This window comes from Tauraco erythrolophus, chromosome 11, assembly GCF_009769465.1.
Source record: "Tauraco erythrolophus isolate bTauEry1 chromosome 11, bTauEry1.pri, whole genome shotgun sequence".
Taxonomy (NCBI): domain Eukaryota; kingdom Metazoa; phylum Chordata; class Aves; order Musophagiformes; family Musophagidae; genus Tauraco; species Tauraco erythrolophus.
Genome location: NC_141475.1, coordinates 12,777,568 through 12,805,179, shown reverse-complemented (window position 1 = coordinate 12,805,179; position 27,612 = coordinate 12,777,568). Strand labels below are relative to the sequence as shown.

Below are 27,612 nucleotides of genomic sequence, written 5' to 3'. Positions count from 1 at the left end.
GGCGGGGCTGGGCGGCGGTGTTCTGGCGGGCGGCGGCCGCCTGGCTGTAGTCCGCGATCGCTGCGCGCCGGGCTGCGGGGGGCGATGCCCTGCGGGCAGCAGGAGAGCGGCGCCGCCGCCGCCGTCGCGCCGTACGTGGTGGGAGTGGACGTGGGCAGCACGGTGGTGAAGTGCCACGTCTACGACCGGGCGGCCGCGGTGAGAGGCTCCAGCTGCCGGAAGGTGAATCGCCGGCGGGAGGGCAGCAGCGGGCGCGCTGCGGGGCGTGCCCGAGCGGCGCGGGTCGCCCGCCCCCGGGCGAGGGCGGCCCGAGGCGGTGTTTGCCTGAGGAGCAGCCGCCGCCGCCGCGGGAGGCGCCTGCGGGCGGGGCCCACCGCGCCGTTCTCCCCCGAGTGCCCGCAGGCTTTGACCTGCGGGGCCCCGGGAGGCCGCGGGCTGCCCGGGTCAGATGTGGGTCGGGGCTGGGCATAGGAAGCGTTGGCGGCGCTCCCCTGGCTTGGCTGTTCCCAGTGCACTGGCATCCCTTGAGCCGCCTTCTTCCCCGGCGCCCTCAGAGCACCTGGGTGAAACGAAACGGCCGACCCGGTGGGCAGCCCCACGGGGGTACCCCCACGGCACTCCCCCGGTACCTCTCAGCGTTTGCTCCTGCCCGCCCTTCCCTGCTACCTTCGCTTTAGGCGCTTAACGACTTCTGTTAGCAGGGCATAGCTGAGACCTGCGGTTATACACGTCCCATTATGTAACGGCGCTGCGTAAAAAAAAGTGTTAACTTTGGAACAGGAATTTCAGGCTACTTTTGGTTTGCATGGCTTGTGAGTTTGGGATAAAGACAATCTCCAGAAATCGTGTTTTTTTTTTTTTTGTTCGCTGTTACAACAAAGATTGCAGTGAGGAAAAGCGTAAGAAACCTGATGGATTTTCAGAGACAGAGAGGGATGTGCTCGGTAGAGCTGACCTTCCCTCTTGCTGGAAGCCCATCAGGTGGGTGATTCCTCGCCTGCTGTGCCATGCTGCTAGTGAGCTGCTCAGAGGCATTGATGTCCCAGTTCAGCAGCGGAGCCAAAAGGCTCTCTCAGAAACCTGGTTTCCAGTTTGGAGACCCAACAGGGGTTTACGGGCTCCCCAGTTCCCGGGGGTTTGGGCTTCTTTATTCCCTCTGAGTGGAGGAGGTCATCTAGAGATTACGTTCCTGCATTCAATCATGTTTTAAGAGTGGCAAATACTGTTGTTTCTGCTCTTGCAGTAGATTCAGAAAATTAAGAACAAAACCCAGCACAACCAAATATATGTGCACAAACTTCCTCAAGAGTGCTGGTTTCTGTGAACTAGGGATCGTAACTGTGCTGTGTGTCTTTCGTGAACAGGTAGAATCGCTTTATCCTCGTCCTGGCTGGGTTGAGTTAGATCCCGAAGTGCTGTGGAATCAGTTTGTTGATGTAATAAAGGAGGCTGTACAAGGTAAGGGCTTATAAAGTTTGACAAGTTAATAAATTATTCATCAAAATTAGTAAAGATAGTTAGCTAGATAATAAGGTTATCTGTATGTATTTTTTAAAAGTACTGAAAATTCATCACTGAGCACAGATCTACAACGTTCTTTAAGGCCTGTTCAATCATTATGTGAAATAGGACACTTCAGTTACTTTTTTTTCTTTCAGTGGGGCCAATTAGGATTGAAGTAGGGCCAGAAGCAGTGTGTGTATTCGATTTACATGTCAGTGACAGCACCTTGTTGTTCCAGCTTTTTGTGTATCCTTCCTCAGCATCTGTTTTCCTCCTGACACCTCTGTGTACAGAGTAGGCTTGTTTCTCCTTCTGATTCCCTATTATTCTACTGCTGCTTTGTGTGTGCAGATGTGAGTGTATGAGAGAAAGAAAGTAGGATGCTGTATAGTTGTGCTCACTCAGTTACAACTCGATACTCCCACTTTCCCTGTTTAAACTGTAAACAGTTCTTACCATCTGATTTCTGTATTGTTGTTCTTTTCTGTTTGTACTTTAGCCTAAAATTTCCTAGTACTCCACGCACTAAAACACAGATAACTCTCTTTTCTGCCACACTTCTAAAGTTTTTGTTTTCCTCCTTTTCTGCTCTTTCTGTGCACTTAGTTTCTACAACTCTCACAGCTTTTGCATTATACTGGCTCCAGCATTCTGCGGTCCAGCATGGATCACCTTCTGTGCCATGCCGATGTCCTGGACCTGCCAGCTGCACCCCAATTCGCATTCTCACAGTGCCCCAGCCTCCTTGTCGTGTGTGTGCGTCATACTCTTTCTTTTGATGCCTAAAGTTCCTCCTGTTCAGCCGCTCTTGCAGTTTGGTCTCCAAGCGTCACTCTGCCTCCAAGCCTGGTGCAAGGCAAAACTGCTGTCATCTCTTCCTTTGGAAGGCAGCCTAGGGGACAGGGAAAGTAACTGCTACCAGGTGTAAGCTGCAGCTGATTATTTTGGTCTGTTTTCTCCGCAGCCACCACTGTTCTGTCGCAAGAATAGCAATGTCACTTCAACCTCTGAAGTCCTTACTCGCTTCCTCTACTCCCATTCTGTGGGGCAAAGCAGGAAGCAAGATTTTTCAGCTAGTTTTAAAAGGGGAAGCTTTTCTTGTGCCCAAGCTGTGCACACTGTCAGCAAGCCATTTTTAAGTGGCTGCGTAATGTAAGTGAGCATAATCCCACACTGCTGTCAGAAGAAGCAGTCCCACCCTCCTTTTTACAGGGTTGTTTTGAGTCCAGAGCAGTTTCCTGAGTCAAATTACTGTGCAGTTGTTTATGCCAGCAGAGCTTCACGAATATTTGTGCCAGCGCAAGAGAGGGTGTGGTACTGGGGGCAGGAATGATGGGAAGCAGAAAGAAGGCATAGGAGCTCTTCAGTTTACAGTGCTTGTGGAGCTAAAACAAGTGATTCCATGTGTGAGTGGATGAGCTGATGTAGTTCAGTACTACCTAAAGGTGGGAACTGCTTCTGGCTGCATAGTCCCACCCCTATCTCACACTCTGGTGCTTGTTAAAGCCTTCCAGGAGGCAGCTTAGCTCACCCGCTTAGCTGAAAAGCGCATGTGCTTTCTCTTCTGTTTTGTTTTTACTCTTTAATGGAAGTTATCTCCGCTGTCATTGGGGTCTAAAGAGCATGATAGTCATCACAGGAAAAGCGATAGGAGCATGAAGCTTGCGGAGATGGAGAGCAGTAAGACACGCTACTCTAATCTGCAGTGAGCTGTGGCAGTACTGGTGTGGCTTTGCTTTCAGTTTAGACTCAGCTGCTACTGAAAAAGAAATACTGTTGTTCTCAAGCCACCCACTCCCAGGTCCTCCTCCCGTACGCTCCTGCTACCAGCAGCACTTGGGCAGGCAGTTGGAGCAGATAGCCTTGCAAAGGCACTGTGTTAATTTTCAGCTGATTGAGGGCCTTGATACCACTGCCTGCAGGGACGCAAGGACCAGTATAAGGGAAGGTGCAGAAGCACGTGTAGAGGTTGGCAGAGCAAGACATCCTCTTTCTCTATGAAACTCCTTCTGAAATTGTCACTCAGAGGCTGTCGGTTGTAGAGTCTGCAGCATATGCTTGTGCGAATGAGTAACTTCGCACTTGGAAGTTAACATAAGGACCTGTATGAGCAGGACCTGCTTAATCTGTGATGTGTTCAAGTAGCAGCGTTGAGAGCCCTTCAGAGTAGCAGTTCGTTGGACAAAGTAGGTAGTCTGTCATTTAAGAGGAATTTCCTGATGGATTTTTTTTTTTTGTATAATTTTGCTTCTGTAAGCATGTATGGAGGTACTGGGGAAGCTGACCAGAGCTGCTTTGAAAATACCTGTAGACATACTTAATTATTTACAGTTATATGTGTTAGGAGAAACGTTCTGTAACAGTTATTTGAAGGTAAGGTTTGACAGCAAAATTGGTGTATACTCAAATGTACATTTTTATACTTCTGAATTTGAAGTATACTTTTTTGCATTCAGTGATACGGGGTTTAAGCAAATTTGCTCTTACGAATTTTGAAAGATCCCTTAAGGAATATTATATTTAAGGTGAGGCATGTCATTATTAAAGCAATGTAAAAAATCATGGTGTATTGGCATGAATCTATTTACTGCCTACAGAAACAACCTAGTTTTGTTTTTTTATGCAATTTCTTTCCATAAGTTTTTAAAGGCGCTTACTTCTGTTTGTGCTTTCATTCACATTCATCCATGTGAAATGCACGGTTTAATTGATTATATAGGCATATGTAACCTGTCTGCCTGTCTCTGGGTATGTTCAGATAAAGTATAAATAGACCTTTCAGAAGGTGGAAAGGGCCAGTGTGCCACAACTGCTTTTGTAAAATACATAGGTTTATTCCCCTGATTTGGAGTCAGTTGTTCTGACTCAGAGTTTGCTGATATTTCACTGCTTAGTTGGCATAGAGATTTATATTCTCTTAAATAATTAATTTCCTAAGAATTCTATAGGTTTTATAGTTATATTGGAAAAGTTGTATTTTTGTTTGTTTCATCAAATAAATGTGGGATTTTTTGTGTGGTTTGTTTTTGGTTTTTAGCTGCGGGACTTCACATGAGGCAGATTGCTGGTCTTGGCATCTCAACGCAGAGAGCAACTTTCATTACATGGCACAAGTATGTATATTGTGTTGTTTGAAATGAATTTTTATTCATAGAAGCAGACTGTAGAGATGTTTAATCATGCAAGTCACGACCTGAAAGCAACAAAGGTTAGTCACTGTGTTCTCTTGTGTTTCCACAGCCACACCTTGCAGCAGTTCAGGATGGTTTATAAGTGTATGTCCCTTTTGTTTCGTTCTTAATACTTTGGAAGAGATGAATACCTACGTATTTTTTCATTCTCATGAGAAGCCTCACACTCAAAATGTCTGCATGCCTGTTTACTAATTCCTCAAATTCGCCAGGAGGATATGCACTTATTTTAGGAATTGACCTAGTGTTAACCGAACTGGAAATGTTTGAATGACGTTGAATTTTTTAGGCAGTGTGTGTTGTATAGTTTTAAATGGGAATGTTCAAATACTGTTTTTCAGGAGGACAGGGAAACCTTTTCATAATTTCATAAGTTGGCAAGACTTAAGAAGTGCAGAACTTGTGACTTCTTGGAATAAGTCCCTTCTGCTGAAGGTAAAACTGTGCTAAACTAGATACTGCTAGGACATATTAAACTGTTTCATTGTTATGAAGAGCAAGGGCAATACATGAAATACACCAAGTGTCCTGTTAACATGTTAATATGACGTGTTGTGGCATAAAAACATTTAACTGGGCAAGATGAGCATGGACGGTAAGACGGAGAAAAAATGTGGTACTGATAGCCTGAAGGTAATGAATGATAGGAGGAGAGATTTGTAGGCATAGCATGCATTTTGTTACTTTTTAGTCTCTTTGTTGTTTTAAAATGTTGCATGTTAACACTGCTACTGCATAATTTTTGGATGTAGATAGTTCTTGGTTGGCAGTGTTTTGGGTTTTTTGTTTGTCTATTTGTTGTTTTTTTTTTAATGTACTCTGCTCAGATTATCAATAGAAGATACATTTTATGCTGCTCGTATCTTACACTTCGTACCTTTAGAAGAGAAAGATTTGCTCTGAGTGCAAAAGCTGAAGTTACTTTTCCTGTAAGTGGAAACTGACTAGCACGCTCACAATAAGAAGTTAAATTCTTGGTTTTGCCACTGATTTATTCTGTGAATGAAAATGGAAATAATGATTGAATTTTGGTTAACCCATTAAAATGTGATTGAGCCTGTCTACTGTAGGAGAACTTTTACTGGAATAACAGTAGGTAACGTTGTCAACCGCATCATGTGTTGTGCTCGTGTAGGTGACCTGTCTGCATAATGCAGAGCCCTCTCTTGCCAGTGCGCCAGCAGAAGTCAGTGAAATAGACTTCCTTAGTGAAGCTTCTCTTTCCTGTATTTGGTGGGTTGAAATCCTACATAAGGATTCACTAGCAGAGTTTTAACTTTCTGAATCTAATCTCATGTCAGCAGCTTTCATCTGTGTTGTCATCCTTTAAAGATGATAATTGATAAGAAACCTTTAAAGGGAGAGATTAAAAGTTAAGTAATTGTTTTCTTTTGAAACAGGTGATCCATGTTATTTTTACAGTACTTCATTTCTTGACTGGGAGCGATCGGTATTTGGCACCAAGTTTTCTTACTTTTTCAACACAACAAACTTCTATGAAGTTGTCATGGGTTTTTAAAAACATACAGGAGGTAAGCTGGAAAGGGAAAAATAATAGCTTTCTTCAGTCATATTAGCGGCTAGTGACTTAGATTTGTTGTAACCTCTTCAGTTTTGTCTTGCTCGTTCTTTGCCTTAGAAGAACCAGAATGAAAGATCTTTATCTGTGTTAATGTTCAAAAGCTGTCTACCTAGATCCCTACTCATGCTTATACAGTTTTTTCCCTCTGACTCTGGAAATATGTAGTAGTAAAAAGTTTTCTTCATGCATAAGTAATATAATCAAATCACCTTATTTCACTCACTTAATATAATTACACAATTAGTAATTGTACTTTGTTTTAAAGTTGTTTGCACTCTATAGCTTTGCCTGACAATTGTATTTATTTTCCACTGGTATTCTTATATTTCCACTCTGCATTATTTCAGTGTTTACAAATAATATCATACTGAACAGTCAAACACTGCGATTTATTTTGTGTTTTGTTGTAATGTAAATTGGAAAATACACATAAAATAAGTTGTGCTGGGATACTCTAATGGATTAATGAGCACTGAGCTATTAGTTGCTGTATCCTTTGCTCTAATCCTTACCATTTTCCTTGTTTCTTCCTATTGTATTTATAACTTTAGTCGTCTTATTTTCTATGTTAATTTTCAAATTATTTTTGACGCAAATGATTGTCATCCATTTTCTACTGTGAGTAAAGAAACCCCGCAATCTTTTGAGTTTTGTCTGGTATATTCTGTCACAAAACTAACTATTGAGAAGTTCAAGTATAATTTTTTTACTGACATGTTTATTTGGGCCTGTTGAAAATGTGAGGTGTTAATTTGGAGGACTGTAGAATTGAAAATCATGCAGCCGCTGAGTTTTCAGTGTGAGATGAACATTATCCCACATTTTTTCAGGCACTAATACTTAAAATATGTGAGTATCAAACCAAGAAGCTCAAAAATTCATGGCTCTTAATTACAGAGAATAATGTATTCAGTCATGTTGTGAGTTAATTTGTTTGTATGTTCTTTTTCTGAATTCTGTAGTTGTACATGGTATCAGTTAGTAGAAATTAGTTGAAACCTGAATTTCCCATTTTAAAGAGGGGGAAAAAAATCCCAAGGAAAATAACATTTTGAAGTCTTTACAGACATCATAAACCAGAAAACAATGACTCCATCTTTATTGTTCTCAAGCATATATTTTAGAATACACTTATTTATTCTTTTTCTGTAAATTTTTTATGTAAGTGCAGTGTGCAGGACTTTGTTTTCTTTATTTACTAGACATATTTTCTGGGGATTTTATCATTAACCACAAAGAAAATGAGAAAGAAATCAGGAAATATGTTTCTCTCTATTGTACCCAGTTGCAAATACTTTTTTTGTATGTATGTTTGTTCCCAGGCTGAAGAAGCTGCTAAGAAAAATAACTGCTGCTTTGGAACAGTTGACACGTGGTTACTGTATAGATTGACTAAAGGTGAATGCCACAGTTCCTCTTAAACATACGACATACTGGAATCTAAGTAATCATATTCATAACTGTCATTGATATATCCTAGAATTCAAATACTTTTTAAACTGTTTGTGCTTTTTTAAATAATTGATGAATATTGTAATATATTTACCGTTTAAAAAAAAACCCTGCTAAATTAATTATTCTTTGGACCTGCCAGGAAGGGTAGTCAGAAGGGAAATGATTTTTCAGTGTAATCAACCTTTTAAGCATTTAAAAGTTAAAAAGGACTACCAGAGCTAATTGGCCTTGATTGAAGAAAAGTATCTGCAAAAGCAAAAGAACAAAGATTTGTTAGAAATGTGGAAGAATTATGAGTTTCTGTCCTGAGGGCTAATGCCTGAGCAATTGGATAGATCGTGATAGACAGCGATGCAGTCAGTGTTGTACATATTGTCAAAAGTACCAGCCCTCTTCTAGCCAGATCCATAAGGGTAAAATAAGGTAATTAATATATACACATTATAGTGATCAGCAGGCAAAGTTTCTGTGCTCATTGTATCATCATGACTTTGCCTATAGCTGCTCAGGTTATATAGCATGGGAGCCACTGAGATGTTTAAAGGAAAAGTATGTTTAAAATTACTCTTAAATATTTGACTGTTTGAAATCTTTGTTCTTTTTTTTTTTTTTATGGTAGGTTCTGTTTATGCTACAGATTACTCAAATGCCAGTGCTACAGGCATTTTTGAACCCTTTACGGTATGTGCTGTTCCGAAAAAATGTTGTTGCTATTTATTGTGCTTCTGAGTGAGTTGCTGACACTTTTACTTTTTCCATATTATTTCAGAAATGTTGGAACCCCACTTTGAGTAATTTACTTTCCATTCCAATGTCTATTTATCCTCCAGTGAAAGACACAAGGTAACTATGAAGGCATATTCAAAAGAATATGATATCTGTTAAATTAATTGTCTTTACTGAAACAATATATAATCTGCACAGGCCAAGTAATAGATTGTTAAACCAAAAAAAAAAATTATTTTTATATGCAGGTGTACTTAACACTACATCCAAAACTTTATTTCTTCAATATTTCTTGATGTGACAGTTTTAATGCTTTCTTTGAAATAAATCCTTTCATATGTGATGCAGACCCAGGCCTGATATTATATATCTAGATTTCATTTTTACAAAAAAGTCAATTTAATGTTTTGATGTTTCTCCATAACATTTGTTGTAAGCTTCAACTTCGGATCAGCTGACTCTGAAATATTTGGGGTACCTGTTCCAATAATGGCAGTGGTGAGTGAAAATGTTTTCTTACTTAAATCTCTATATTTGTACCTATATTCTTTTTATCTAGCTTTGATTTAATACTTGCTTGTTTAGTAAGTATTCTCTGTTCCTTCTCTGTGACTTAACTACAGTAGAATTGGTTGTTGAATTTTTCTCCAAAAACTCAGTTTACAACCTTAGGGAGAAAGGAGGAGAGAGGAACAAGAAGGGATTTCTAGAGGCTGAGGCCCATCAGGGTTAGATGACCAAATGATTAAGCACTGAATGTATGACTTAACAGAGCTGAGTTCTGCTCGCAGCTCTGGTAATGTGTGTCTCTGGCTTAAAATCAGTTCTTGCAGATAAAGTAGTGCAATGGAGTCCATCCTGGCTTGACTTCAGTAAGACTCTACACAAATGTAAGAGTATTTGTTAACAGATCCACTTGCGGTACCTTCTATTTATTTTTTTCACTAAAAAGAAATAGAGAATTACATCTTCTTGCCTCAGTAGTTAGGATTTGGATAAGAAAAACCCATTATTTTTGTAAAGTGCCTTGCAGAAAAATCTGCCTGATTTGAGCTAAATGGGAGAAATGTCATCTAGCTAACATCAATTTCTCCAGCTATTTTTAAAGAATTGTAAGCTCAATTTATCTGTAAACTTACTGTTTCAACAAGGCATAAACATAAATAAATATATTCAATAACCATCATCATTGTTGAAAAATTGAGCATGGAATAATTTGGTACAAGAGCAGGCATAGCAGGGAGAAAGGAAGGTGAGACCTCAAAACTTCAGCTTTCTATTTGGGGGAAGAGGAATTCAAGCCAAGCTACTCTGTTCTGTTCCCTGGGATTGTAAATGCCTCCTTTATCCTTGTTAAATACTAAACCATAAAATACTTCTTTTGTTTCCATAGCATGATTTTCAGTGTTGCAAGCAATATTACAGATATTCTCATTGTGTCCAAACCTCATGTAATTTGATTCTAGTGATAAATCTGACTATTGGAATGGCCTGCAAATACTTAAGAAATTGTGTATAAGTCCTCTCGTAATAATTCTGAATGGTATTTGTGCTCAGAACTCTGAAGTGTTTGCACTGATATTTTAAAATCCAGCAGCATTGTAGGTTGGTAGTTGGTAGCTAACTTGTCATATTGTTTTTGTTGGTATGGCAGGTAGCTGACCAGCAGTCAGCCATGTTTGGAGAATGCTGCTTTCACCCAGGAGATGTTAAATTGACGATGGGAACAGGTGGTTTCTGGAATGTGAATACTGGAGGGCATCTCTTTGCATCATGGAGAAGTAAGCTAGTAAAATTTTAGTGTCACAGTATTTCACATTACTTGACAGCTGTTAATGATGAGGGTACAAAAAGAGATAAAACAGGGCTATTCTTTTCCTGCTGTCTTTAGCTGTAGAAAAACAGCTTGAAAGTGATTTCAGAACAGAAGACTGGAAATTTTTACTTAGAAATGTAGATCTCGTGTATCCTGAAACATACTTTTCAAGAAGAGAATTTAAGTAACATCGCTAATAATTATGTCTGCTACCTGCAGCCCTCCTTTTTTTCTTTTTCTTCACCTGTTTTTCTTGATAGCAGTATTATACAGTAATGGGGAAAAAGAGGATTGGCCCTCTGGCTTACCCATCAAAATGTTCCAATGGATCGCTGGATGGTCCTCCTCTTCAGCCCTTATGCTTTGAAGTACCTTCAATGAGATAATGCAGGATTAACAATTATTAGTTTTCTTGTAAAATACTAGAAATGAGTTCCCCAATGTGTTCCTAGTGTTTTAAACTTTGTTGTTCTGAATGTTTGTGGTCTGTCGGGCTTGTTAATTTGTCATAGATGGCTAATTGTCAAGAGAGCAACAGACGATACTGAAGTAAATTTGCCTGCACGGTCTCTGTCTGTCATTTTTTTAAACAGTTGCTAATTTCAGGAAGCCTATGATTTAAAGTGGAAGGGATGAGACTGGGGAGGAGGGCAGCAGTGTGCTAAGGAGACTTTACCAGCTAAACTCTGGAAGGACCTTGGCAAATACAGGAGATGTGTCAGAACTGAATAGCACAGACGTTGGATTCCCTATAAATACGAATGCTTTTTAGGCTACTTAATGATGTCATTATGATGATACTTTTACTTAGGAAATCAGATGTATGTAGTCTGTGGGAATGTAATAGCAGAAACCATGCTGTAAGTTTTTTCCATTTTGTTTTCTTTTAAGAAAATATATGGCTATTGTGATCTGATAGGAGCTGAAATCTTTTAAGGCAGTGCTCTGAAACTTTAACTGCTTTAGGCTGTTATTTATGTAAAAATAATTTTCCCTATGTTCTTTGGCTGTCATATGGTATGGTTAGTAGGACAAGTTAGGTACCTGCTTTCTCAGTGCCCTGGGCATGAAATGTAAGGTGTTCAATCTTTAAAGTTGACATATGTATTTAAGACTGCAAGATGAATCCCTACAACGTCCTTGTAGAAGCTATTCATTAGCTGCTGCTCTAGTTTCTGATCTACATTTAGTTGCTCTATATGACAGTTTAAAAAGAAATAGTTCCTTTGAGAACAGCACTTCTCAGAATTCAATGATGGAAACATGTTGTATAGATTTTAAATCTACCTCTCTGACAGTCTGATAGTTCTTAGTAACTGTGGTTGTGCCAAATGTCGTATTGATCTGTTCCCTAGAGGTAAATTATCTTACCCTACTAGAGATTCTGGTGTGAGCATCTGTAGGAGGGTAAACTGATGGACTTCTCTGTCCCTAATTAGCTGTCTGTCATGGTTTAGCCCAGTTGGCAGCTAAGCCACCACAGGGTCCCTCACTTACTCCTCTCGCTCAGTGAGGTGGAGAGGAGAAAAACGTAACAAAAGGCCTGAGGGTCCAGATCAGAACAGGGAGTGATCATCCAGCAACCATGACCCTGGGCAAAACGGGCTTAGCTTGGGGACAAAAAAATTTAACTCGTTAAAGGTTCATTCAGAGACGATAGCAAGAAACAAAGCCAGATCTTAAAAATCACCTTCCTCCCACCCCTCCCTTCTTCCCTGGCTCTACCTTCTTCCCCAAGTGGTGCAGGGGAATAGGGAATGGGGGAGTTGCAGGTCAGTTTGTCACACATTGTTTCTGCCGCTCCTGTCTTAAAGGAGGAGGACTCCTTACACTCTTTTCCCCTGCTCCAGTGGATCCCCTCCTCATGTGACAGTCCACTGATTTCTCCAACATAAGTCCTTCCCGTAGGATGCAATCCTTACCCATCAGATTGCTCTTTCACGGGCTTCTTCCCCAGAGTCACGGCTTCTTAGGGAGCTGCCACCTGCTCAGGTGTGGGGTCCTTCGGGGACTTCAGATGCCTCTCTGCTCGTCATCAGCCTCCAGCAGCTCACAGAGACCATTCTCTATGACCTCCTTCAGGCACAGGCATCTCTGCTCCAGCGTGGGCTTCTCCACGGGCTGCGAGTGGCTCTCAGCTCCACCATTATTCTCCATGGGCGACAGAGTGGCTGCTGGCCGTCTCACCACGGGTTGCAGGGGAATCTCAGCTCTGGCCCACCTCCTCCTGCTCCATCTTCACTGACCTGGTGTCTGTGTGGCCATTTCTCTCAGGTATCAGCCCTCTCTCTGCTGCAGCTGTGCTGAGCCTGACGAACATTGGCAGTCCCGGCAGGATGAACTCTGCCCAGTGGGTGCTGTGGGAGCGGGGCTGTTTGGAGCTCTCCAAGCCACACTGCTGCAGCCATCTCCAGTCAGGTAGTGGTGGTCCAGCACGGGCAGCTGCCCACCCAGGAGGCCAGCCCTCGCCTCCCCACTCTCTTCAGTGTAGGTCCAGCTCTGGTTCAGGCTCCTTTGTCTCCATCTTAAATAGAGCATTCACAGAGGCACTGATTGGCATGACCCTGGCCTGAGGGGATGAGGGGTCCAACCTGGCCAGAGGCCGGTCCAACAAGTTTTGGAGCTGGGGAAGCATTTCACAGCTACTTACAGGGGCCATTTTCACAGTCCCTTCTGTGCTACCAAAACCCCATCACGTAAAGCCAGCACACTGTCCTTCTCTAGGGCTTTTGGCCCAGTTAATTGTTTGGTCCTGCTGCTTTGCAGCTTCACCTTTGGTAGAAAATAAAGATTGTAAGGGAGACCAGCACCAAGGAGAGACGTGTATCATCTTTTCCTTTCAAGAGACAAATACAAACTTTAATCTAAATAGGTACTGCTAATTGTTTTCCCTTATAAGCACCAGAAAGCCTCCAGCATGTTTCTGCAGTTGCGCTAGTACTACCATGACACTCTTTTGGATGCAGGCAAACAAACTGGAGATGATTCTGTGAGAGAGACTTGTATATCAGCAAAGTCACCTTGAGAAAAGAGAATTCCTAGATCTTCTCTGATGCTTTTCTGGTCCTGTAGTTATTGGGACTCATTTACCTTTGTTCCATTACCTGTGATATCTGAGTACTGAGCAGGTTCCCTTAAGATCTGGGTGCTTTCTTCACTCCAACAGTTACAATACTGGGGTTGGGTGAAGTTTTTATTGCAGTGGCCACTGAATGCTTAGGTTCGTACCAAGCGACCTGAAAAACATTTGTCCAGCCACAGTGCTGGAGATCATCTGCTGTTCAGGTAATGAAGTCTTTTTGCTTTAGCATTAAAAGCAGTAATCTGCAGGACTTTGTGCTATGTCCTTACTAATACAGATACCAAACAAGAAGGTCTTTGTGCTCACACTGACAGTTTTAAGTAGTATGCCTATCCTTGTTTCTAGATATCTGGAGGGGGCAAAGGACAAATCATCAGGTTTATCCTCATTGTTGGTTGTTTATTTCTAATGTAGTAGTATATTCAGGCAGACAGCTTTTTGAAAGGTGCTGTACTGTGTTTTCAAATAAACTAACAGTGTTTATGTATTTCTGCCTTTCTTCTGAGAGAAGGAAAAGAAATTTTCAAAGTCATTGATTTTTTTTTTTTCTTTAGTCACTGCAAAGGCAAAACTGTTTGGTGGAAATCATAACTTCCTGCAAATCCCATTATGTAAATCATAGAAGTGCTAATCTTTTGTAGTTACAAAGTACATCACCAAATATTTTTAATGAGTTTGGATGTTTCTTTTCTTGTTTAAATTAGACAAACATACATGTAAAATACTATAGTTAAATGGCAGCAACCTTTGGGGACAAGGGTGGGCAAATTGTGAAACTTATTTTCTTTTTTTTGCTTTCTATGTGAGGAAGCATTGTATATTGAAAAAGGTATAAAAAAGTGTATCACTCTCATCCTCTTCTATGAATAAGATCTATGTTCTAAGTTTGTGCTGCTGCTTTTTTTTTTTTTTTTGTACATATGTCTTGGTATTTGTGCTTCCCATCTAAAAGTCCAGCCTTCATGCTGGAGGAAGTAAATTCTGACTTTTTAGAAGCCATTGGGGAAAATAAGGTAGATTGAAAACAAATAGGAAAACATGGATAATTTTTTAAGTATATACAATCTCATGTCATTTAAAAAGAAAATAAATGCAGATAGCTCTTCTCTTTAGCTTTAAGTGGGATATTTTTGTAATTTGATAATGAATTTTTTTTAGGTTAACTTTGGTTTAACAAACTGTCATTCAAGTCTCTTGTAATTCCAGCACTAAATTTTTTAACAATATATTTAACCTCTAACAGTGACTGGTTTTTTAGCTTAATTCTGCAAAGGAATTGACTAAAAACTATGTGGGTTGTTTTTATTTTAAGATGGGTTTGTTGTGGGGGATGCTTGTATATGTTTTTCTGGAAACATTTCATTTAACTAGATGTTTTGTTTTGTTTCATGGGAAATAATTAAGGTCTGTATCCACTGATTGGTTGGAAGATTGGAGAAGAAGTTGTTTACTTAACTGAAGGCTGCATGTCAGACGTTGGCACTGCCATAAAATGGGCTCAGGATATAAGTAAGTAGTTCTTTAACTGTATATAGGGTAAAATAGGTTGCCACTTAAGAAACTGTTTTATGGTGTTTTAGTTATGTTATTGGGCTTGGTTTTATTATCCATGATTGAAGAAACAAGCCTACATGTTTTGGACAGTGGAAAATGCAGAGTCTCTTCTGAGTGTTTACTGCGGGGATTTGGTTTGCACAATCATCTTCTCATCAGACTCTGCCTCTCAGACCCTCCTACTTCAGTAGGCTTTTATTTTCCTGAAACGTTTTACTCCTCACTTGCTTTCTCTCAAGCATGACAAACTTCCTGACACCGCCTTTTGTTTTTTTAACCTGGTATCCAGACTTGAATAGAAATGATGTAAAGGAGACCTGTCTAAAGTTAGATGTGTGCTTTCAGGGTATTCGGACTTGAATTTTCAGTTGAGGAGAAGCACAGAAATTGACAACCTTTTAAGTCTAGGTAGCATGACTGTAAATGCAATATTCCACAAACAGTTGCTGTAATGCTTTTGAGAGATCTCTAGCTGTGCATCTCCGAATTAATAGCAGGTTTGAGTTGTATGAACATAATGTGAAGAATTTTATCTTTAAAAGTAACGGCGTTGTGTATGTTGATTCATATAGAAGTAATGTGCCTTTTGGCTGTGACTATTATGTAATGAAAAGATTAGCATTCCAGATTAATAAAAGACTAAGAATACTAGCTCTATAGTAGTTGATCTTCAAAACTACTGATTGTTTATAGGACAACTTTTACCAGTGTTGTAATAAATTATTATTTATAGGACAACTTTTACCAGTGTTCTAATAAGCTATTTACTTAATTTAGTAATAAGTACTCAATAGTAAATTTAGTAATTTAGTACACCTTTACTAGGGTGATAAAAAGGAATTAGTGTCTCAAGCTTTGGGTTATCTGGGAAAGGTTTTCATGAAGTGTAGCTCACCACAAAATTCCATGTTTCTAGAAGCTGTCAGCTTCTGATGCATATGAGCACATATGCTCATGTATGTGCCCTTAAGGATTATGTATGGCTCAGACTGGTCCTCAGGTCTTCATCGTTGAACATGTGACTGAGCCTAGAGGATAACAGCCACTGTCTTTTGAGGAAATTACTCCATTCAATACACAGTCAGTGCTGCAGATACAAGTATCAGTGGTACATACGTAAGCTTGCTACTCCAAATTCCATACTGAAATGAATACTTATCCATATAGAACTTATCCATACTGAAAATGGATATTATTGGTGTATGCAGAGCAAAAGTATAAAGGATTTTTAGCTAGCCAGTAGTGAAATGGACATAACCTACAGTTGTTACCACAGGCTAAAACTGGGAAAGTTTTAGAGGGAGATAAAAAACCAGGCATGCTGCTATAAAGTCTCTACTAAATCAGATCTTTATTTTCTGGAAGTGTGATTGCTGAGAAGCAGAATTCAGAAACTTTTCTCAGCTTTACAAATAAAGAGAAGGGTAAAACTTTTGCTCTACAGAAGGAATTGGGCCAAAACACAATGTAAGCTAATGGCCTTAGTTATGATAGTGAGGCTCAACATGGATGGAGATAAGTCATATAATAGTGGTAAAGGTTTGGAAATAGGAATTTCTGCAGCAGGACAAAATTAGTTTAACGGGCTTCTTTTAGTGGGATCACATCACTTCTAAAAATTTCGAAAAAGTAGTATGTGGAATTTCAAGGTGAAGTGAATCTTACTTAATTTTTTCATTTTCTGTCCTTTCATAGAGGTACTATATATAGGTCAGTAATAGCAAATACAACAAGAAGGAGAAGATGTGATTTAGTCTTATTAGTCTGGGCACAGTAGAATTCAAAGCTTTCAAACAAATTTATGAAGATTACAAAGGTAAATTGAAACTCCTGGTAAGTTACCAAAATGGATTTTTCAAAGATAAATTGAGCTAGATTACCCTAATTTATCTTTGATACAGAAATTTACATTTTAGACAAGAAAAAACAATAGCAGTCATTTACAGGAGACCTCTAGTCTTCTGTAAAAACATGTTATGTGGCCACATGGGGACATTGATGGTTAAAACTACAGAAGATGGATGTTAGCACAAGAGCGGCATGTGGGTAAAGACCAAGATAAGAGGGATGCCTATAGAATTGTGAAAGGAGACATCTGGCTAGACAAAGAATAGAAGTAGTGTCTACCAAAGAGGTGATATTAGAACCTACCTTATTTATATTCATGTGTTAGTCACTTAAAAATATTAAGCACTCTGATAAAATACGGTGAGTATAAAGAACTATCTCTGTAGTCATTTGGTACTTGGGCTGACAATAACAACATCTTTAGGGGGAAAAACATTTTTTACGCTTTGGAAATCTAGGTTTTTAGCATTCTTAGGGTGCCATTGTTAGCATTCTTAATTCCCATTTATACCTCTTTGGAAAGCTTATGACTTCTTACAGGATGTGAAGATTAAAAGGCTATGGCATGACAGATATGAGAGGATCCTTTTGAATTTAGCCTTCATCTGAATAGTATTTTTTTTTTTTAATGAGACTGATGTACATGAAATACAGGTGAAGTGATCGTTTCCCTTGGAACATGTAGTTTGAGAATATTACAAAAGGAAATAGTCTAACTCTAGATTTTTGTCTCTTAGTAATATATGAAGAAATTGAAGTAAATAATAAAAGCATATGACTTACACATCTTTACAGATCTTTTCACCAATGTAGATGAAACAGAAAAAATGGCGCGGAGTATTGTTGATTCTCAAGGCGTTTGTTTTGTTCCAGATTTTCAGGTAAAATTATTATTATTAATACAATTGAGAATGTATTTTTAATAACCCAGTTAAACTTTTAACTTTTACATATTTAGATGTAGTAATTTTCATCTTATCACAATATTTATTCTGTACTATTCAGGTTCTTATTCTCTGTCCTTCACCACAATGTATGAAAGTCATTGTCGTATGAGAATGTTTAAACACCACCCACCCCATGAGAAAAACCCTACAAAATACGAAAATTACTTTGATTTTGCAGATGGAGACCTGGGGGACAGATAAACTAAATTACTTGTCCACAGTAACTCAGGCTGTGTCTGCAGAAACAGAAACTGATTCCATAGCTTTTCTGCCTCGTGCAAAGCCTTCATCGAGACAATAGTTCTAAGCACTGTTCTAAAATAATTCATTTTATTCTGCCTCTTTTCGAGATGTAGGTTGCAATTCATCAGAATACTTAAACATACTTAAACATGAGCAAGACTGCAAATCCTGGTGTTATGAAAAGCAAAGATAGTAACATATAGACGCTTCTTTGATATCCAGATTTTAATCCGAGTTAGATTTTTCCCTTTAAAATAGGGTTTGTGCCTTCTTGCTGATCACAATGTGTATAGTAAGGAGTTCCTGGCATTTGTTCTCCACTTTAGTCCCCTCTGTTTTCCAGTAGCTTGCTTTTACCTTCCTCTCCATTTGAAGAACTTTCTGCAGTTACACGATCCCCTCTAGGCCACGAGCTCTGGGTTCTTTCTACTTGCTTTCTGTTTATGCTGGAGACTTATGTATCCTCATGTCTGTCCTTTCCGCCTCCTTTCGTGGTCCCTCTTGAGTTTCATTAGAGATGTGAATTACTCTTCCTGTGCAGAGGCAGCAACAAGGGTGATATTGATACTGCAGTTCAGTGTAGCATATTAGTCTAGATAGAAATTGATGGGAATTCCAGTTAATACGTTACATTAAATGACAAATTATGATAGCTGGGGAGCTGACATACTGCATATTTAGCTACAAAGCAGGTGCTTCTAGTATGGGTTTGACAGTTTGTAATAATAGTTTGTAATTTGTCACCACAAAATATGACAGAGCTACAAGTCAGAGCTCTTAGACAAACGTTTACGCAGAATGAAAATAAACAGGTTTTGCTAATGTAGTCATTGCTAGCTTAGGGACTGTGCAGAGCCCCACAACTTTTTCATCTAGTTATGCTACTTTCCTAAGCAATATAAGATAATCTGAGTAAAAACTCGCTTTCAGCAGCGAGTTGTTCTACATTGTGGGTTTGTCAACATGAAAACATCCATGTCTCCACAAAACTTTGTTTTTCCAATCAGTGTTGCTGTCCGGGAGAAACTCTGTGGTGTAGCCCTGGTCTCCAAGTTGTCATTTGGAATATTAACATTATAAACTGTATTGGGCAGATGGACCAGGCAAGATAAATGAAAAGCTGTTGCTGTGCTGTGGGGGTTGAGTAATGCCTGCCATCAGCTGTATACAGAACTGATGTTTGAACCCATCAGGTGTTTAGAAGTTACTGTGTTACCCAAACAAAGAAAAGTCATTAAGATGAAAACAGTATTCTCTTTTTTGCTCAAAAATCACCTTTTCTTTTCTCTTAGAAATCTTAGATAGTAATTTGTTAGTTTGAATATATACATTTTAGAGCTACATGGAATGTTTTTGACAGCTCATCTCTCTGTCTGTGACCAAAAGTGCACTTTATTTTGGTCTTCATCAGTCTACCATACTCAGTTTGATCGTTCCCAGGACTAGTGTTTTTCTGAAGAAACGTAATATCTTTAACCTTACCTTTGTGTAAGTCCTAAATGTTAATGGAACAAGGCAGAGAAAAATTTAATTTCATCTGCAGGTAGCCCAGCTACCTTCTCTCAAAGAGCCAACCTAATAATTATATTTGTTTTTAAAGGTATAAAGCTTGATTATGCTGAGATAATTCCATTTAGCATTTACTGTGAGTAACTGTGCTGTGAAAAAGCAAATGTTGAGCCATGCCAAATTTCAATATTTGCAGACAGGAATCCTGAGGTAGACAAATGTTAATATAAATCTTTTTTGAATCTTTAATTCTATTAATATTCAAGTCTAGAGACGTTGGTAAAACCTCTTTGATTGGTTTTTGTTTTGCTTTGCGGGTTTGTGTCCTCCTTGCTTCCTTGACACTCTCTCCAGAAGGAGCTCCAGCTAGCTTCTTGGTAAACATTGGTTCAGTCGTCTTCCCTAATTCTAATATTCCTAGTCCAAATTTGGGAGCTGTACTAAGAAAACTGAATAGATTTCTCTTTAACAGTGACATCTAGGTACCACTAGTAGTATCCACCAAAGTGAATTTCTTTGCCTTTTAAAAGCCCTGCTTATTTCAGTGGAACGTGCTTCGTTAGTAGACTCACAGTAACAGAATCTGTATCAGTTTAGAAATTGAGTGGATTAAATGGTATGAAAAGGGACATGAAGAGAGTTGAACACTTCTCAGACTGTAACAGGTCTGCTTAGCTTCACTGGCTACATGCTAACACAAATTGCTTGTATGGTAGTGTTTCCTAGACCTCAGAATGATAGTGGTTGGGGAGGGTTCTTGTGAAGCCCATAGGTTCGTTTTGTACGCAGAAATGTTTCTCTACCCATCTGTATTAAGGCAATAAAACTAAGTTTATTTCTTACTGAATTCTGCTGCTGTGATGCAGCACATCGAAAGGAGCATCACTGCGAAAGTGTGTTTGAAATTGAGTGAATATGTGCTTTAATCTAATTTTTCCTCTGAGTTATTCTGCTAAAAACAGAAGTTGCCAGGGTTAATTTGCTCTGGCTAGTAGTAACAGCAAAAACTTACTGCGGTGTATGCATACATATGCACTGCAACTTTTTTTTTTAATGATTGATTCTTTCAAGAGTCTCAACCTTACGTAGAATATAAGTCTATGCTTTTTAGTTTACAGATTTTCATATACAAGGTAATAAACTTGGAAGCCATGGATCCTTATTATCCTACTAGGCTGGATAAGTGGTTCCATTCTTAGAATGGGAAGGGTACTTGTATAAGGAAAAGAAAAAATATTTTCTTTTACTTTAATAGAGAAGTTTCTTCTATTTAGGAACTTCTGCCAAATTCCAGTTTTCCTTCTGGCTACATGTACCTGTCCGTATGTTGTGGGCTTTTTTTAACATACGTTAGCATTTCCTTAATTTACTTTATAAATATGAGTCTATGTACTTTATAATTAAAACTTCTGGTAAGTTTTGTCATAATTGATATTTAGCGCAATACAATTGGATTGTTTCAATTTAAAAACTACTGTCTACAGTGAAAATAAGATTTAACATTGTCACAAACCAGGTATGAACCAGCAAACTAGTATTTTGTGATAGAGTTCATCAGAGGGGTGGGGAGGAGATTCATCCATTGATCCTCCAGTTCTGCAAAAAGAAGACGACTTCACAATCATTAGAATTTTAGTTGGACTCTGTTTGTCAGTGTCATTGAAAACAGCCTGTAGTATAAAATAATAAAAAGTATTACCATCCTTTTCAGTGTTACTTTTAAAAGTCAGTTCATCCATCTTTCAGCAGTGCAGGAGTGGTTAAAAACAAACAAAAAAAGCATCTGGGTGAAATCTTGCTAGAGAACAGCAATACCAGTGTGCCCTGTCCTAGGCACTTAAAGTGTACACTATAGGTATTTTAAAGGGAAGTCATACAGATTAGTGTTCTTTAATATGTCAGATTTGGAAGAAGTCACTTAAATCTTCTTCCTGTTGAAAGGAGCTATTTGAACTGTTCACTGAGTTAGCTAAAATAACACTATGTACCTCTTACATATTGTTTTCAATTTTCTTCTTTCACTATGCTGCCTGTAATTGTCGTAAGTTATTTTTTTCTTACTATTTGACTCCTTTCTCAGAAGCCTACAAATACAATTCACTGAACTCATGGTGAAATCTTTTCTGCAGGTTTCTGTGAATGACCCATATTTATGTGCCTCTTTCATGGGGCTGAAACCTTCCACTACCAGAAACCATCTTGTACGAGCTATATTGGAATCCGTAGCTTTCAGGTACTGCTTGCTTAACTATCTTATTTGTATTTTCTTATGTTTGTTTTTATTTTGCTCAGCAGTGTGAAATGGATACATGGACTTCTGCAGTTTGTAAAATATAAATTGTAGTGACCCATTACTGTTACATTGACAAGGAGTTTTAGCTGCTTCCCTTTTTTCCTTTAACGCTTTACAAATAAACTTGTGTGTATTCATTAGCTCAGTTTTTGTTATTAGGTAACCATATAGGAGTTCTTAAATTATAATGTTTTCTGTATGTTCTAAAAATGTTTTCTATTTAAATTTCATCCTTACTGTCTTGACAGTGTTTTGTCAGAAGCTGTAGCCTGCTTCAGCTGTGTTTAAAGTATCCCTGAAGCTGGAAGTTTTATATTGGCTCTTTGGCTAAAGTTTGAATTTTTGGTGCTTTATGAAAGATGTGAATGGACAACAACTTCCAGATCTATCTGTCAAGGTTAAAGATACTACTGCTAATCACTGATGATATCATATCAGTAGCTCACTGTGGAACAGGTTGGTTCTGCCTTGCAAACCCATCCAGCATGCCTTGAACTGAAGTTGAGTATGGGAGCCTGGCTCACACTGCATTGTGGCCAGTTAGGGAACACAGGTACGATTCCTTCCGTCTAGTCACCAGCTCAGCTTTGGGCACAGTAACGTCCTGCAAAGAGGCAAAAAGGATGTCTGGAGGACAGTAACATTCTGAATTGCTGCAGCTGTTTCTAATGCATTTTTTTCTGCACTGTAAGAGAAACATAAGATGCAGTAATTCCTGAACTGAAGCATGGGCCTCTTGAAAACAAGGATGTTGAGAATCTCATCTCCTTCAAATACCTAACTAGAAAAGGGTAGATGTCCTTTGTGTTTCAGAACAAGTCAAGATTACAGCCTTCAGACATTCTCTTTAAAGAACAGCTGGATAAACTCTAGTTAACACTGTCAGCCTACTTTCCTCACTCTAAACTGCTTGTTACATCAACAATTGCACCTTGTCTGTGGAAACCTATCATTGGTTTCAGGTGGGAATAAATTTACCTTCTACAGTGACTTGCTATAGAATGGTCTGTGATTTAGCCATATTTGTGTGTTCATAATGATGTATAACAAAGACCGGTTTCAGTCTTTTTCATTTTATTTTTGCATTTTGGAAACTTGTTAGCTATTGTAGCAGCTCTGACACAACTGAGGCATTTTTTGCCTTGTATTTTATTTTCTGACTATGTAGATTCTGGAAATGCTTTATGGAATATATAATGCTTAATTCAACTAAATATTTTTTTAAAGAAACAAACAGCTTTATGATATCATTGTGAAGAAGGTTCGCATTCCTCTTCAAACTATTCGGTAAGTTCCATGTAACTTCTAAATTTTATATATGGTAGTTTGATTTAAATAGGTGTGAATATTATTATGCATTTTATCATGCATTTTATCTTACTGTAAAAATTCTGCTGCTAAGAAACAGGTAACTACCAAGTCAAATGTTAATGTAACTTTAAAAGTGGCAGTAGAGACTACCCACAGAAGAGTCAGTTATTAATTAAACAGTTGGCATTGGTGATTGTCAGTAGGTGAGTAATGAATGGGTCTTTTTTTTTTTTTTAAAAAAAAAAGACAAATTCATGTTTTCAAGTAGCAGTAGACTGCATATAGCAATGCCTTCTACAAGGGTCATTCTACCCTTTATTATCATTCTTTCATACTGAAATTCTTTGTACTGAGTCTGTCACAGACTGAATATTTGTTGATAACGTCAGTTAAAACTGGACATGTTTGTGAGGGAAAAAGGGAGAATATTTTTACAATTAATTGTTAGTCATTGGTTTTGCTTCAGTCTTCGAAGAACCAAATCAAATTTAGTGGGATAACTGTGATCCTTAGAACATACTTTTCACAACGTCTTCGAAAATGTAGCTGAATTATGTGTTGCTGGAAAACTATGCTGCACATTTCGGTAGGTACTTCAATTGTATCAGTTGTCTTTAGAGCCTGAAGCCCTCTCACGTTAGAAAGGTCTCCAGAACTTCTCCTTCTGGCAGCCAGGGGACACTGTGACACCATGGTCAAGGACAGAGAGGCGAGCAGTCCTGTCCCTCTTGTGCCTTTTTGCCCGGTACCCGTGTGAAGGAAGACATAGACTGGCAGGCATGTAGACATTTAAGAAGTCACACTTTTGAGTGGTGGAAGAAAAGTGAAAGTACAAAGTAGGGGGAGGTAAAATTTTCTGTCTTCCATCACATACTGGGACAGAGTAGGCAGAGATGAAGGAACAGCCAGGCTTGGGGTTTTAATGAAGAGGAAAAGATGAAAAGCATTGCAATTGTTGATTCCTTAGGAAGCTTTTTTACATAGAAAATTGCATCCAAAATTTGAGAAGTCACATTAAGACCCCAAACTGAAAAATGGGAAGTGTGGAAGTATTGTCTAGGGAACATTAGAATTCTGATCTCACATATGTTGTAATGGTAACTTTAAATTGTATGATTGTGTTTGTTTTATTCGTTAATATAAAATTGCTGTTTCATATAGTGACTGTAGTAGTTGACTGCAATCAGTAGTAATTCAAATTGTGGATTACGCATTAGAAGATAATGAGACACAATGAGTTTTTCAGTAGGGTTATAAAGTGCTCTCCCATCCTTTTCTCTGCACATCTTTAGTATCCATTATCTTTGTTTTTTTCATTGTTGTTATTTTTATCTCATAAATACATTCATTCCCTTTTTAGCTATTGTCCAATGTCCCTCCTTTCTTCCCAATCTCTGGCTCCTACAAAGTAATTGTTTTCATTAGTCTTCTACGTTCCTATTACTTCTCTTTGCTTGTCTCAACACCATCAAAGAAAGCACAGAGAAGGAGCCCTCAGTGTTAGTCCTTATGTCCTATGATGTAGCAGTCTGCAGCAACCTTTATAAGGATGATCCTGGTGGTCCCTGGAGTCCTGGAATGTCACCTATTTACTTTTTCTGTGAAATAGCACATCCTCAGTGAAATGGCCTATAGGAACTTTAAGCTAGAAGATGTACTGAACAGATTGAATCTTCAAAGTATCTAGCAGCAAAATTTAGCTAAATGTAAAACTGAGTATCTGGAAAATTTCTTTTTTCCCCTTGTAACTTGAATCAAATGAATGTCTTATTTTTACAGAAGAAGGAAATTGCACATCACTGGCATTAGCAAGGTGACTTTGCCAGTTAAAGAGTTTTATGCCATAGTGTAGAGGTGGTAACTCTGCTTCACTGCATATGTACAAACAAGCAAACCTCTGTAACATCACGAATTAGGCAGTGTCTCCTGATCTTACTTGCAGAAATAACCACAACATTTATGCAAAAGTTTTCTGAGGCATCATGTAATATAGAAGATTTCAGCTGGCATATTTGAATTGAAGATTTCTAAGCAACTGTTAAGTTTTATTACCCAACACTTTCTGTAGTAATAAACAGTACATGTCTTTACTGCATCACGTTTGGTAGAACAACCACTCCATACCTGGCTGGTATTGGAGTCCAACACCATAACAAACCTATCTTTGACAATTGAAAGATTGCTTTTTGTTACAGCTATTTTTTGTTTCCAGGAGTAATTAGTTTGCACCACAAGTAATCACTCTCAGATGATTAAAGATCAGCATTGATAAGTTCTAGTTTTCTCCACTGAAAGGGTCTCTGACATGATGCAGTTAGGAAAACAGATGGAAGCCTCATTCTCATCTTCCTCATAAAAAGAAGCAACTGTGCATTTGGTAGTAATGAAAAAAGTACTTTTCCGGATCTGAGAACACTTGAAAGGGGTTTTTTAATGTAATGTTTTTGACAGTTGTCCTGTTGTGGTGATAACTAAGTAAGGATTCTGTTATAAACCCTAACATTTCAACCAGGATGATGTACAGTTTTAGAAGACGGAGCTTTCAAAGCTTTTGATAATGTGTCTGTGTCTGTCTACCATTCCTCCCTCAGTTTATAGGCTTTTTTTTTTTTTCTGGGCATCTTGTGCTGGCCTCTAAATTTGCCTATAAAATGGAAGTGCGTTTGTGCATGAGTGACAGGAAGATTTGTTCATGGGTGTGAAACCCCAGAAGTTGTTTTCTGAAATGTTGGCAAAAAACATTTGAACTAAATGCCTTTTTTTGACTTTTCTTCCCCTTTCCCTATAGAGCTGATGGAGGTGTCAGTAATAATAGTTTTGTCATGCAGATGACTTCAGATTTAATTAATAAGAAAATAGAAAAACCTGCAAATGCAGACATGTCTAGTCTTGGTGCAGCTTTTCTAGCAGGCCTTGCTTCAGGTATGTTTATATTTAAAGGGGTTTTGTTTTTACCTTCATAACACATGTTTGTAAACGGGGGGGGGGGAATTAGAAAAAAACAGTCCATAACTTCAAATAATTGTAAAAACAATTTGTTTGTAAACAAGGGGGGGGGAGGAAATTAGAAAAAAACAATGCATAACTTCAAATAATTGTAAAAACTCCCCAAACTTCAGCCATTTTTGTGAGAATCCAAGGTAAGTAGTGTTTATGTTTCTCTGTATTGTGCTTTATACCCATGTACTTGTATTTGATGGACGAAAGAAAGAAATGATAACATACATAAACCAAGTCAAGGACCTTATTTGTATTTCTAGCACAATGTCCCAGTTTACTGAGCAGTTGCATGCTTGTTTAGTTTTACATAAATGAATAGTGACAGTGAGTTTAATGTGAAAAATATCTGTGTATAAGTTTGTATGGTTAATTTACATTTAGGAGGATATACTACTGGGGAAGAAAGAGGTGAATCCTCTCTTGCTGCCTCCCTCTTTCTTGACCCAACACTTTGCATCCCTTCCCGTATTCGCACTGTCTGGAGCGGTGCTTGGCGGGGATGGATCACGTGACAAGGAAGCTGCCGTGCTTACGTGCAGCCGTGTCATTCCTACTGAACCTGTATCCTTTCATCTGTGAACCAAGTCTTTAACGTTTTCACAGAAATAAACACAATGGAAGTAAAAAATAAATTATTAACATGGAAAAAAAAAACAGTTCTATTCACACAGAATTGTTGTATGTAATTAGCCAGACTTAAAACTACAAACTGTCAATGGCTTTGCTTAATGGAAGTGTATTTTGTAGATCGATATTAACTTCATTCAATTGCTTTGATGTGTAAATAACACAAGTGAAACATAAAAACTATATGCTCAGGTAAGACCCAGCAGTTAAAACTGGAAGAAAGTTGCAGCCCTTGTCAGACAAGAATGATTCAATAGCATTAATTACTCTGAATACATAACACCAGCTGGTTTTTGCCATTTATGCAATTTTTAAGACAGTAGAAAGCAACTAGTGCTAAGTCCTGTTTTCTGTGGCCCTTCTTCGTTGAGAGGGACCTGCAGCTGAAAGCACAGTGTGGATGAAACCTAAGGGAACTTCGGTGTGCCAGAGCTGTTCCTTGGAAACTGTCCCAGTTAAGCAGATGTGCTGTTGTCAGGATTCCAAGCAAGTGGATGCTATTGGAAAGGAGTTTCACATGTTAGAAATATGCTTCCCTCTGAGAAAGTTGTTGGTTGAGTAAAGAAAAGCTGTCATGATTTCTTACTGTGTTTCTGCTTTGGATCTCTTCAAAATAAATTAAAACAAGTCAAAAATAACATATTTGCAGTTGAGCTTAAGAATGAACTTTCTGTTTATAGGATTTTGGACTGACAAAGAACAACTAAAGAAGCTAAGGCGAATAGAAGCAGTTTTTGAGCCCCAGAAGGACATGGAGGAATACAAACCTGCTATGGATACCTGGCTACAAGCAATGAAATGCTCTCTGCACTGGTAGAAATTGGCATTTTAGTTATAGAAGAATTAAAATGTTTTAATTCGTATTTATAATCTTGACATTAACTGGACAGTAAAAACCATAACTGAAACTTGTGATGGTATAAAG

At 38.6% G+C, this 27,612-nt stretch overlaps 1 protein-coding gene across 1 annotated transcript; it reads left to right on the top strand.

Moving 5' to 3' along the window:
- The first annotated feature begins 78 nt into the window (after nt 1-78).
- On the top strand, nt 79-27,612 carry GK5 (glycerol kinase 5). The gene is made up of 16 exons (XM_086618525.1): nt 79-222; nt 1,365-1,458; nt 4,541-4,616; nt 5,036-5,129; nt 6,095-6,226; nt 7,599-7,674; nt 8,351-8,412; nt 8,501-8,574; nt 8,895-8,955; nt 10,112-10,238; nt 14,760-14,864; nt 17,553-17,638; nt 21,586-21,689; nt 22,977-23,036; nt 25,849-25,982; nt 27,368-27,612. The coding sequence occupies exons 1-16, from the start codon at nt 85-87 to the stop codon at nt 27,502-27,504; spliced, it is 1,560 nt and encodes a 519-aa protein (XP_086474651.1). The 5' UTR covers nt 79-84; the 3' UTR covers nt 27,505-27,612.